The sequence below is a fragment of the Cyprinus carpio genome, unplaced genomic scaffold (assembly GCF_018340385.1).
Source record: "Cyprinus carpio isolate SPL01 unplaced genomic scaffold, ASM1834038v1 S000006588, whole genome shotgun sequence".
Classification (NCBI taxonomy): Eukaryota; Metazoa; Chordata; class Actinopteri; order Cypriniformes; family Cyprinidae; genus Cyprinus; species Cyprinus carpio.
The window spans coordinates 143,395-155,710 of record NW_024879240.1 but is presented as its reverse complement, the minus strand read 5'-3'; the positions used below and the strand labels follow the sequence as shown (position 1 = coordinate 155,710).

At 40.8% G+C, this 12,316-nt stretch overlaps 1 protein-coding gene across 1 annotated transcript; it reads right to left on the bottom strand.

Moving 5' to 3' along the window:
* Positions 1–452: 452 nt before the first annotated feature.
* On the bottom strand, positions 453–11,136 carry LOC109096708 (GTPase IMAP family member 8-like). Its single transcript, XM_042754744.1, has 5 exons — positions 6,083–11,136; positions 5,240–5,851; positions 5,017–5,085; positions 4,119–4,787; positions 453–3,579 (listed from the first exon to the last, which is right to left on the bottom strand). Exons 1-5 carry the CDS (start codon positions 6,120–6,122, stop codon positions 1,796–1,798), a joined length of 3,174 nt encoding a protein of 1,057 aa, XP_042610678.1. The 5' UTR covers positions 6,123–11,136; the 3' UTR covers positions 453–1,795.
* Between the last annotated feature and the right edge of the window lie 1,180 nt (positions 11,137–12,316).

The following is a 12,316-nucleotide window of genomic DNA, read 5'->3' as shown; positions in this document are numbered from 1 at the left end:
CCAGCACAAGACAACTACGCTCATTTCGTATCGTTGTCGCGCCGCACGCCTCACAAGTGTTCAGTCGACAGACAGCGAGTGGGTCTTTGTACAGGAAAATTACAATGCCACGCAGATGTGCTCAAACATATAAGGTTTTATCATTGCAAGAGCCATCGCTTCGAATGCATCACCCGCTACTAAACAGTTACGCTCAATCCACAAATGTTCTGGCTGGGGTGTTAATAATTAATCCATAGGCACTGTCGTTAGCCAATCATAACAGTGGGCGTTAACACTGAACTCTTAAAGGGGAAACAACCCAAAAACAGACTGTTTGAATCAAAGGATGAGAAACAGGGTGGGAAAATGTCATAATTCACTACATTTTAAAAGTAAAAAAATAAATAAATAAAACTATAGTAATACTATAATTGCACCTAGGGGACCATAATAATGAAATAAAAAAACCCATGTCATGACCCCTTTAAGACTAACGAGGAAGTTTTGAGTACTAAAACTTACAGGATGTTTTTATAGTACAATGACCTTTTATAGCTATGTCAAAAGATCATGGGTATTTTGGTTTCTCGGTTCATGACCTTTTTAACACTTAAACCACTAAGGGGTAAATTTTGCCCGGGGCTGTTTTTCAAATGTACATAACAGATCTTCAATGAAACATTCAAGTCTCCCAGTCATTGACTTTTATTAAAATTGTGTGAATTACAATCCCCTGTTGTTAAAATTATTTAGATAAAACCAGATCAAAAAATGGGGCATTTATACCTGTAAGCACCAGCAGGTCAAATTAACCCTAAAAAAAATGCCTATATTTTCACGCTGTCAATTTTTTGTCGCTTATGTTTTAACATTGTACATCGATAGGCAACACCTTTCACTCACTGAATTAGCGGTTATCAGTTTCATAAATAATGGAGATGGAGAGTCTGATGGTGGGGAGATAAGTAAAGTGTCCTGGGTCGGCTCAGCAGACAGTGATCAAGATATCATATTAATGTTTTACCAACGTTACTCATAATTGTTCAAAATTTGGATTAATTATTTAATTTTTGTTTTGCCATTTCTATCGTTTCTTGTTCGCGTCTGTAGTCTGCCCGTTTCCTGAAAAAAAAACCTGGTCTATGATCTAATGAATTAAACCATTTTGAATACCCAAAATTTATTGTTTTTGTTCTCTTATTCAAATTATAAATGATATAACTAAACAAATTAATAATTAATTAGGTGAAGCTGTACACTTGAATTTCTAATCGCATCATGCAGTGTGAATTATTATTGCTCATTGAAATAGTCTATTTTAGTAATTTAAATAACATAGGTTAATATATTATCTACTATGATTATATTATCATATCTTTATATATTAATGACATTGTAGTATAATATTACACCACCAAAATACGTATTTACATCTTTCTAATTCTCGTTGTCAGTGCAGGCTTGTTTAGCTTATACTGACCGTTATGAAAAGTGATTAGTGGCCTGCATAAAAAAAGCCTTGAACACGAAACAAGAAGACAAAAATATAGTGGATGATTAGGCAATCATTTCATGACTCTAGACACTTCTTTGTGAAGACAGTGGCATAATACAGTGAAATAATATGTTCTTTAGCCATATAAATACAGTTGTAATGTGCGTGGGTAAAATTTACCCGCTGGTGCTTTTAGGTATACAGTGACCTCTGGAAGTTCTAGTTTTAAAGCAGCTGTTGGACACTCAAGATACTCACTGCAACCTAAACTTCTAATATTATACATGTCAGGGCATAAATCTAGTAAAGAGATTAGTATTACATTAAGTCACATTTGGACTCATACTTCTTCTTCAGCTCGTCAACCTCTCTTTGATGTTTTTCTTCCATTTCATTCATTTTTTCATTCAGATTTTTCTCTTTTTGCTTTGAGAGTTCACTCAATACGCTGTACTCTTTTTGATTCTCACGGACCTCTCTTTCATGCTTTTCCTTCAGCTCCTTCATCTCTGAATCATGCTTTAACATGAGAGCATGAAAGTCTTTAGTATATTTCTCTCTGAATTCATTGAATTCCTCTGCTTGTTTTCTGGCCTCATCTTCATACTTTCTCTTCATTTCTTTTAATTTCCTTTCATATTCTTCCTCCATTTCTTTTCGTTCTTTCTCCTCCTGTTCTCGTCTGGCTTTATCTTCTCTCTTCCTCTTCTCCTCCTCGTCTTTACGCTCTCGGTCAAATGCTTCTTCAAGCTTTCTCAGTTTCTCTCTCTCTTCTTCCCTTCTTTCTCTTATTCTTTTATCCCATTCTTCCTTCCATGATTTTTCCCATTCATCCCTCTGTTTTCTCATTTCTATTTTACTGTTCTCATACTCTCTCTCTATTCTCTCTCTTTCTTTAAGCTCCTCCTCAATCCTCTCATTTTCCTTTTCTTCTCTTTTTCTTTTTTCGTGTTCAAATTCTTCAATCATTTTCTTTTCTTTCAGTGCCCATTCAGTCCTCTCCTCTTTAAGTCTTTTCTGGTATTCTTCCTCATGTTCTCTCTTCAGTCTCTCTTTATGAAGTTCCTCCATTTTTCTCCTCTCTCTCTCATACTTCTCTCTATATTCCTGGTCTCTGTTCTGTTGTTCTTCTTCTAGTCTTTTTCGTTTCTCTTCTATTTCTTGTAGTTTCCTTTTCCATTGTTCCTGTTTATCCTCCTCTTCTATTCTTCTTAGTTCTTCAGCTACTTGTCTTTCTTTCTTCTCCTTCTCTTCTTGTTCATCTCTTCTCTTAAGTTCATTTCCCAAGAACTCTTCCTTAATTCTGAGTTCTTCCTCCTTTGCCTTCCTCTCTCTTTCCATTAACTCTCTTTGTTCTGCTATTCTTCTCTTCATCTCTGCCATCTCCATCTCATGTTTGTCACGTAAAAGTTTGTTCTCTCTTTCCATCTCTTCTTTCTTTTTCTGTAATATTCTTTCCATTTCCAGTTTTATAGCAGCTTCTGCTTCTTCAAACATCTCATTGGTGTAACACCCTCCTCCATTCTTTTCAACCATACTGTTGATTTTTTCCAGTAAGTCAGTGATTTGTTTAGAGTTGTCTGGTTTTGTATTGTCAATCACATGATATCTTCCTCCACAATCTCTGATCAGCTTCTTCATATGTGAATCTGTATCTTCCAGACAGCTCTCAATTGTCTGATCTTGCAGCTGATCACTATGAGTGAATATTATGATGCTAAACATTCCAGCGTTCTTCCCAAAAGTTTCCTTGATCAGGTTCAGAGTTTCTTTTTCTTCACAAGTGAATCTTCCAATTCGAAGCACCAGCAAGAACACATGAGGTCCTGGAGAGAGGAGACTGATGCACTTCAGTATCTCTTGCTTTACATCATCTGTAGGGACTTGTGTGTCAAATAGACCTGGTGTATCAACAACAGTGACTGGATGTCCATTAACAAACCCCACTTCCTTCTGACAAGAGAATGTCACTGATTTAAAACTGGCTTGAGATTTAAATGCCTTTCTGTTGAGTATAGTGTTTCCTGTGGCACTTTTCCCATTTCCAGTTTTTCCAATAAGCACAATCCTCACACAGTTTGTGCTTGATCTCTCGGTCTCATCTATGGTACAGAGAAGAGACATATAAACATATGCACATATTAAATATGACTTAAAGACATCCCCTTGCTGTCAAAAAGGTGAATTTAAAGAACATCAAATAATTAACATAAATGTAACAGTTTTCTGTGCAAAAGTCATGATAGTAACATCATACTAATGGTTATCTAAATGTAACAATATAATTAATTTTTGAGTAAAACAATCCTTTATATATTAAAGGGATAGTTCACCCAAAAATGAAATTTCCTTTATCATTTACTCAACCTCATGTCGTTCCAAACCTGTATGAGTTGCTTTCGTAGGCTGAACATAAAAGAAGATATTTTGAAGATTGCTGGTAATCAAACAGTTGGTGGTTCCCATTGACTTCCATAGTATTTATTTTTCCTACTATGGAAGTCAATGGCAACCACCAACTGTTTGTTTACCAGCAATCTTCAAAATATCTTTTATGTTCAACATAAGAAAGCAACTCATACAAGAATTTTCATTTTTGGGTGAATTATCCCTTTAAGATTCAGACTAAATGATGTCTTACCTTTTTGATTCATCTTTTTTAACGTTCTGATTTCTTTCTCCATTTCTTTAATTCTGGCCTCTAGTTGAATTCTGTTATCCATCTGAGCCTGCATATATGTGTTAGATGAGTAGCAAGTAACTCTATAGATCATCTGTAGCAATTCTGAGAGCTGTGTACTATCCGGTCTTTGTTTAACACTGAGTATGTAATATTTGTTCCCACATTTCTTCAATAATGTCTGAATGTCTTTGTTTACATGTATGAATTTATTGACAATCTTGTCCTGCCTGTTCCCTTGATATATGAACATGATCATCAGACAATTCCAGAACTGCCCATCAGCTGTGTCAAATATGTCGCTCATTAAATTCAGTTCTACTTTATCATCGTCAGTGAGCGGATCAACAGTAAGGACCAGCAGAAATGTGTTTATGTTAAATGAACATAAAGACAGAGCATGGTATGCCTCGTGCAGCACATCCTTCTGAGACAGAGATGTTTTGTTTAGCTTCGGCATTTCAACCAGAGTGACCTTGTGTCCACATATCACACCATCTCTCTTGACACATTTATGATGGGTTTCAAATTCAGACACTTCTGCAGACTCTCTGAGGCCCAGTATTGTGTTCACTGCTAAAGTCGTCCCAGCACTGTTACTTCCAAACATTACCAGATTGAGAACAGGCACTGAAACAAAAAAGGTCAGGGTCAGTTGTGTTATCACAAGTTTTAACAATTTATTTTCAAAGAAAGATAGTATTTAGGTCCTTCTGGAGTTTGCAATGTTAAGTGAAAAACATACAGATCTCCAAAAAAGCACTTTTATGCACTATTATTTTAAGCACTATTATGGTAAGTTCTATTCCATTAGGGTCATAACTGAAGATTTGATACCATTAAAATAATAATCACTTACTTTCTTTGTTTCTTGTACTCTGAGATGATGTTTGCACAAGTGATCCAATTTTGTGTTTTAAGTCCAATGCTTGGAGATAACATACATCATCATTAAAATACCATTATTGTATTACACATTCCTTAATAAGTTAAAAATATTAATATTGCATATTGGACAAGTTACAGTAATTTGAAATTAATGTGGTGCAAATGTACATAACTGTCTTATTTAAGTAACTTACAAAATCCGGCAAATTTCTCCATCACTTTTTTCTTTGATGGCATCTCTGGTGGTGATACATATATTTCCAGGCTGAGATAATTCCATTCATTCTCCTTCACCAAGTTATTAATTTTTTCAAATAGGTCAGTGACTAAACTGTGTTGATCTGTGATTATTGTGTTTAATTTGTGACATTTTTCCTTAAATACATTTTGAAGTTTTATCTCTTTAGCAGTACTGATTTTTTCCTCTCCCTCCAACACCAGTACCAACGTATGATTCATTGTGTGCTCTGACAAGGAGTTCATGGTGTTACTCATATATATAATCTTCTCTTTGGAAGTATCTGGTTGCAGAATTAGCAGAAGTACATGTGGACCTGGAGCAGACATGGCCTCACAATTTTTTAATGCCTGAGCAACTTCATCTGCAGGAACATCTCTGTTAAACAGATTTGGTGTGATGACCACAGATATGCTTTGATCCTCAATTTGTCCTCTGCCTGGTTTAGCACACTGATGAAGTGGGAGAGAGGCTTCTGTTTCAAATTCATTTCTTCTCAAGAGCAAGTTTCCCACTGAACTCTTATCAGCCCAGTCTTCTCCCATCAACCAAATCCTTAATTCAGATACTGAAAATAAATTAATAAATAGATAAAACGGTAGTATCAGTGTTTTATGACAGTCCATGCTGTAATGATTTTTTGTTGTTGTTGTAAATATCTAGAAATAGTTTAGTGAATTTTTTAGTAAAATTCTGTTAAATGTTTTACATTCTGTACAGCCATGCATCTATTTTTATATTTAGTGAAAAAAACAACTGCAAAATATATAACGCCATTTCATGGATATGTTACACTTACTATTTGGTGGTGGAGTCAAGCTGCTTCTTCTCTCTGACATCTTCCTTTCTATACTAGATGGGGCTGTTGATTTTTTACAAAAACTGGTTAAATCTAAAACATTGTATGGTGTGGATGAATTACTTGACCGTGCACAAACATTTGTATAGCCTAATAATTTCTTTATAAATTCAGTGTGCAAACATTTGGAATATGTTAGCAAATTGAACGTGAGAGAGGGGGCTTGAAGGGCCCTTTTTTAAAATTATTCAAAAGTGCCCCTCTCAGACAATTATCAATGATATTGTGGTCAATAAAACAAAATGCATTTGAATTGTAATTAACATGACAATGTGTACAATACAGTAACTAGGCTAATCGCTCAAATATTGGAAAATTATTGTTTATTTGTACATATCTGTCAATCTGAGGAGTTGTTATGGGTTGCGTGCATTTTATTTGACTGACTGATATTCCACAGTCTGTTTGGAAACCTAGGTACCCCTTCAGAAACTCGAGCTGCGTTGAACACTTTGGGAACGCCCCCAGCAAGACACCGTACTGAAGCATGTGTGAAATCAGTCAAATAGTGAAATGAAACGTCACGAATGGGGTGACGTAAGCAACCAGGAAGCATAAAGGCACATCCGGCAGGCACACTTGTTAGCTTTTGCTCTTTAACGAGCGTGTCTGTGGTGTGTGTGTGAATGTATGCAAGCACTCAGTCAGTCAAAACTCTGTTAGTAAGCGAGAAAAAGATATGCCAAAGAGTAAATCAAAAAGTGTGGCGAGTGGAAGGTGTTTCAAGTCATTTGTTCCTCCCTGCCCACATTATGTCTCGGGTGGGGATACACACAATTTGTGAGTCATCTGTTTGGAAGCGGAGCATGCACGGGCAGCTCTCGAGAGGGCTTCCTGCCATGATTGTGAGCTTCTCCCACTCCGTGTGCTTCACTCCCGCCTGGCCGTCTTTGATGAAAGTGGCCAGGCTCGCAATCCTGCTGAGTCCGACCACGCTGTTGCTGAGGCACAGCAGCGTTTGTTATGGTGAGGATCACAAGTGGATTTAGCGGAGGGATCTGAGATGGGCTCGCCCTTATCTTGGTCCTCACCTGCAAGATCCACGGCCCCCTCTCACGGTTCGGAAGCCCGCCCCATGGTTTCTTTCCCCCGGAGAGAGGGCCAGTCCCTTTATTTATCTTCTTCCGAGGAGGTTGATGTGATGAGCGTCGACATGGAGGAGATTGTGGACTCGCCTCCACAGTCCCTAGAGTATGAGGAGCTTGTGGAGGTTGTTACTCATGCTGTAGCTATACTGAACATTGAATGGCCAGCCGAGAAACAGGATGCTCGTCCCAAAAGCAAGTTGGACGAGTGTTTCCTTAGATCAAAATCACAACCGTCATGTTGGGGCCTTCCGTTTTCCCCCAATCTCCATTCTGAGCTTTCAAGATCATGGGATAAACTGTATTTGTCCCGACTCTTTAGCCCCACAGTATCTAATTTCTCCAACATCATGGGGCTGAATGAGAAGGGATATGCGTCGGGCCACAGATCTGTCGCTTCGGGCCACCAAGGAAATGGTCAGAGCCATCGGCCGTTCCATGGCAGCTCTTGTGGCCACAGAGCGACACCTGTGGTAGAATCTGTCTGAGTTACAAGATAAGGACTAAGATAAGATAAGATTCTTCTTACTGGATGCCATGCTATGACCTTCTGGCCTCTTCGGTGGTGCAGTAGACTCTGTCGTCGAGAGGTTTCAGGAGGCAAAGAAGCAGGCAGCAGCATTCCAGCGCTTTCTCAGGTCTTTGGGACTGCTGAGAAGGAGCAGTTCCAGCCGTCTAGCTCCTCATATCGCCAGACCCAGAAACAGAGCGTCGCTACCCGTACTCCCCCACAGAAAGATCAGGGGAGGGGCGCTGCTCCCGGCCGTGGTCTTCTAAACAGGATACAGATCTGCAGACCGTTACTACATCTAAGAGGACCTCTGCCAAACGGTCCTGACAATTCCACCGTCAGGGCCGCGAGGGCAGCCCTCAGATGAGGGTGCTAGAGAGCATAGATCGGTTGTTCCCTGCCGGTCAACTGCTTCAGGGCACCGAAGTGGCTCTTCTAGTAACACCAGAGGCCAGTCTCGAGAGACTTGTTCCCTTAGTAGATTTTCTGGCAGCGTGGAAACTTCTGTCGAATGTCTCACAATGGGTCCTGCAGACTGTAGAGAGAAGTTACAGAATTTAGTTTGGTTCTCGTCCACCTTGCTTCAGTGGGGTAGTTCCTACATTAGTGGGCTCCGAGCAGGATCTGGTATTGGAACAAGAAGTAGAAACTCTCTTGAGGAAGGAGGCCATAGAATGTGTTCCTCCTCTCTCGAGAGAATCAGGGTTCTACAGCCGTTACTTCATCATTCCGAAGACGGATGGGGGGTTGCATCTGATCATAGATCTGCATCTACTACACCATGCTATCAAATGATTTCGGTTCAAAATGCTTACTATCAAGCAGATTGTGTCTCAAATTAAGTCAGAGGACTGGTTTGTCACCATAGATCTCAAGGACGCATACTTCCATGTGTCCATTCTTCCTCAACACAAGAAGTTCCTGAGGTTTACTTTCGGGGGCGAGGCATACCAATATCGGGTTCTTCCTTTCAGTCTATCCCTCTCACCCCCCACTTTCACAAAGTGTGTGGATGCAGTGCTGGCTCCACTGCGACACCAGGGCATCCGCATATTGAATTACAAAGACGATTGGTTGATTTTAGCTCAGTCAGAGCAGATGGCGGCTTGGCATCGAGATGTTGTCCTCGCCCCTATGATAGAGTTGGGGTTACGGCTGAACACCAAGTGTACTTTCTCCAATACAGAGGACCACTTATCAGTTGTCTCCTGCTCGTATCGAAACAATTTTCACAACCGTGAGGGGAGTACGAGAAGGCCAGTCACTTACTGTCAAACAATTTCAGAGACTGTTGGGTCTGATGGCAGCTGCGCCCAACGTGATACCTTTTGGCCTGCTGTACGTGAGACCCTTGCAGTGGTGGCTCAGGACCAAAGGGTTTTCCCTGAGGGGCAACCCACTTTGCACAATCAAGGTCATGCAACAATGCTTACATGTGGAAGAAACCTTGGTTCCTGTCTCAAAGCCCATTGCTGGGGGCTCCTTGTCATCGTGTAATGCTAACGACAGATGCCTCCCTCACAAGTTGGGGAGCAGTTATGAGTGTCATGAGGTCTGTGGGAAGGCCATCATCTCATGCGGCACATCAGCTGCCTGGAGATGTTGACCGTGTTGAGCTATAAAACACTTCCAGACCTAAGGGGACATCATGTGCTTGTCCGCACAGACAACACATTGGTGGTCTACTACATAAATCAGCAGGGGTGTCTGCGCTTGCCCCCTTTACAGGCTGGCACACCAGATCCTCCTGTGGGCTCAGGAGAAGTTCCTCTCGTTAAGAGCAATCTACATCATTGGGCATCTCAATCAGGGAGCAGACATCCTGTCAAGACAGGGGCTGAGACCCGGGGAGTGGAGACTCCGCCCAGAAGTGGTGGAGCTCCTTTGGGAGGGGTTCGGCCAGGCAGAAGTGGATCTATTTGCGTCGCAGGAAACGACACACTGTCCGCTCTGGTTCTCCCTCGCACAACAAGCTCCACTTGGGCTCGATGCTATGGTGCAGATACAGCCGAGGCTTCATCTGTACGAATTTCCCCCAATTACTCTGCTCCTGGGAGTTCTGGAGAGAGTACACTGGGATGGGGTTAGTCTTTTGCTGGTAGCCCCATTCTGGCCAACCCGAGTAAGGTTCTCGGACCTGGTGTCCCTCCTCGATGGCTCTAATCGAGAGATTCCGATCAGGAGGGACCTCCTCTCTCAGGCAACATTCTTCACCCCCACCCAGAGTTATGGAAGTTGTCGGCGTGGCCCCTGAGGGGGCACAGCTCATAGCATCTGGTCTCTCAATTGAGGTTGCTGAGACCATACTCCAGTCCAAAGATCCCGCCACGAGGAAACTGTATGACTTGAAGTGGAAACTTTTCACCTCTTGGTGCAGACAGCGACTGCAAGACCCAGTCAACTGTCCAGTTGGTTCAGTTCTAGAGTTTCTGCAGGAGCAATACTCCGCAGGGTTATCCCCATCCACTTTGAAGGTTTATGTGGCAGCCATAGCTGCATACCACACCCTTCAGGGTGGTCAGTCAGTGGGAAGAAACCCATTAGTTACACATTTCCTCCGTGGCACTCGGAGGCCGAGGTCAGTACATTGCACTAAGGTGCCCTCATGGGATCTGGCAGTGGTTCTGGAGGCTCTATGCAAGCTCCCTTTGAACCCATTAAAGATACTTCAGATAAGCTCCTCACGCTTAAGTCTATCTTCTTGTTCACTATATCCTCACTGAAGAGGATAGGGGACCTTAAAGCTCTTGCTGTGTCAGGCCTGGAGTTTGCCCCGGGCACGGATAGGGCATTCCTCTACCCGAGACCCAGGTATGTCCCTAAAGTGCCCACCTCATTGTCAGGTCCCATGGTACCACACACTTATGTTCACAAAGCTTCCCAGTGGCGTAAAGCAGATCAGTTATTCGTTTGCTTTGGTCCACCTAAGAAAGGGGTTCCAGCGACCAAACAAACTATGAGTCGGAAGGTGATTAAGGCCATCACACTGGCCTATGAGTCCTCTGGCCTCCAGTCAGCCATGGGGGTCAGGGCGTAATCGACCAGGGGTATGGCGGCATCCAAGGCCTTATCAGTGGGCGTGGCCCTTCAGGATGTTTGTGCTGCGGCAGGCTGGTCCTCTCCGCACACATTCATTCATTTCTACAGTTTGGACCTGACTTCTACTCCATTGTCTTAAGTCCTTTCGTCTTGATGTGCTCGTCGGATACACACCAGACAGCAACTTGCTCGTATGTCACAGTGGGTATTCTCGTCCCCAAAGCATTCAACGCAGCTTGAGTTTAAGTACTAAAGGGGAACGTCTTGAGGTTACATACGTAACCAACGAGATGCTGTCTCTCTCTGCCATGCTCCCTGCAGGCGCTCTCTTCCGCAGAAGCTAACGTGCACTTGCCAGATGTGCCTATATGCTTCCTGGTTGCTTACGCCACCCCGCGCGTGACCTCTCGCTTCGATAATGGACTGATTTCACACATGCTTCAGTACAGTGTCTCGCCGGGGGTGTTCCCAAAGAGTTTGACACAGCGTATCGTTCCCTTCGCGGAACCATGGTTACATACATGACCTCCAGATGCTCTCAAGTTCTTTCAATGAGTGGATCAAATAAAGAAAAAAGAAACAATATTTTTAAACCTTCTTTTTTCATCTATTTTAAAATCCATGTATTATATATTTTACATGATAATAATGTTAATAATATTACATAATTTATCAATGCCGGTTTTCATGAAGGCTATAATACACCATCCAATCATGATCTGGCAGTTCAAATTTCATTGGACAATAATGTGAAGTGGAGTGGTAATTTTCTGTTCTCATTCTTAAATCGGTTGAAAATTACAGACAGACAAGCTTACATTTGTGGAGCGATCTGGATCTGTGGTTTGTCTCATTTTATAAATCAAATTGCATCGCTGAGAATATGAATGCTAAATGATTACAAAAGCGCTGCACAAAACCGCAATTTTCACCAAGTCACAATAATGGTAAGCAGTATTCAGTTTACTTATATTTATGTATTGACACAACATTTACTATCATAGTTAATGAAGCCCAAGTGCCACCTACAGGCCTATTATGTGAAGTGTAGGCTGGTGAAATGGTGACTTGTTATATTAGCATTTTTGATAATTATGTAGCATTATGAAAGTGTCTTCTGTGCTCATCAAGTCTGTATTTATTTGATCAAAAATACAGAAAAAACAAATTTTGTGAATATATTACAATTTAAAATAAAATAATGTTTTTCTATTTTAATATACTTAAAAATATTATTTATTTCTGTGATGCAAAGCTGAATTTTCAACATCATTATTCCATATTTATTGATACTTTTTGGGGGGTTCATTGATAAATAAAAAGTTAAAAAGAACATCATTTATTCAAAATAGAGATAAACTAAATAAATATTTACTATCACTTTTTCTATCAATTTAACAAATCCTTGCTGAATAAAAACATTTTTTTAATTTCTTTCAGAAAAATAAATGAAAATATATTCTGACCTCACGCTTTTGAATGGTAGTGTATATTGTTACAAAATGTATATTGGCTTAAATGCAGTTTTTATTTTTTTAA

Excerpts from the sequence above, each read along its gene's own strand:
- LOC109096708 (XM_042754744.1), bottom strand. The coding sequence starts at position 6,122 with ATGTCAGAGAGAAGAAGCAGCTTGACTCCACCACCAAATA. Across the intron at positions 5,852-6,082 it reads CTTGACTCCACCACCAAATA|TATCTGAATTAAGGATTTGG; the intron begins GTAAGTGTAACA and ends ATTTATTTTCAG. Across the intron at positions 4,788-5,016 it reads GAGTACAAGAAACAAAGAAA|TGCCTGTTCTCAATCTGGTA; the intron begins GTAAGTGATTAT and ends TTTTTGTTTCAG.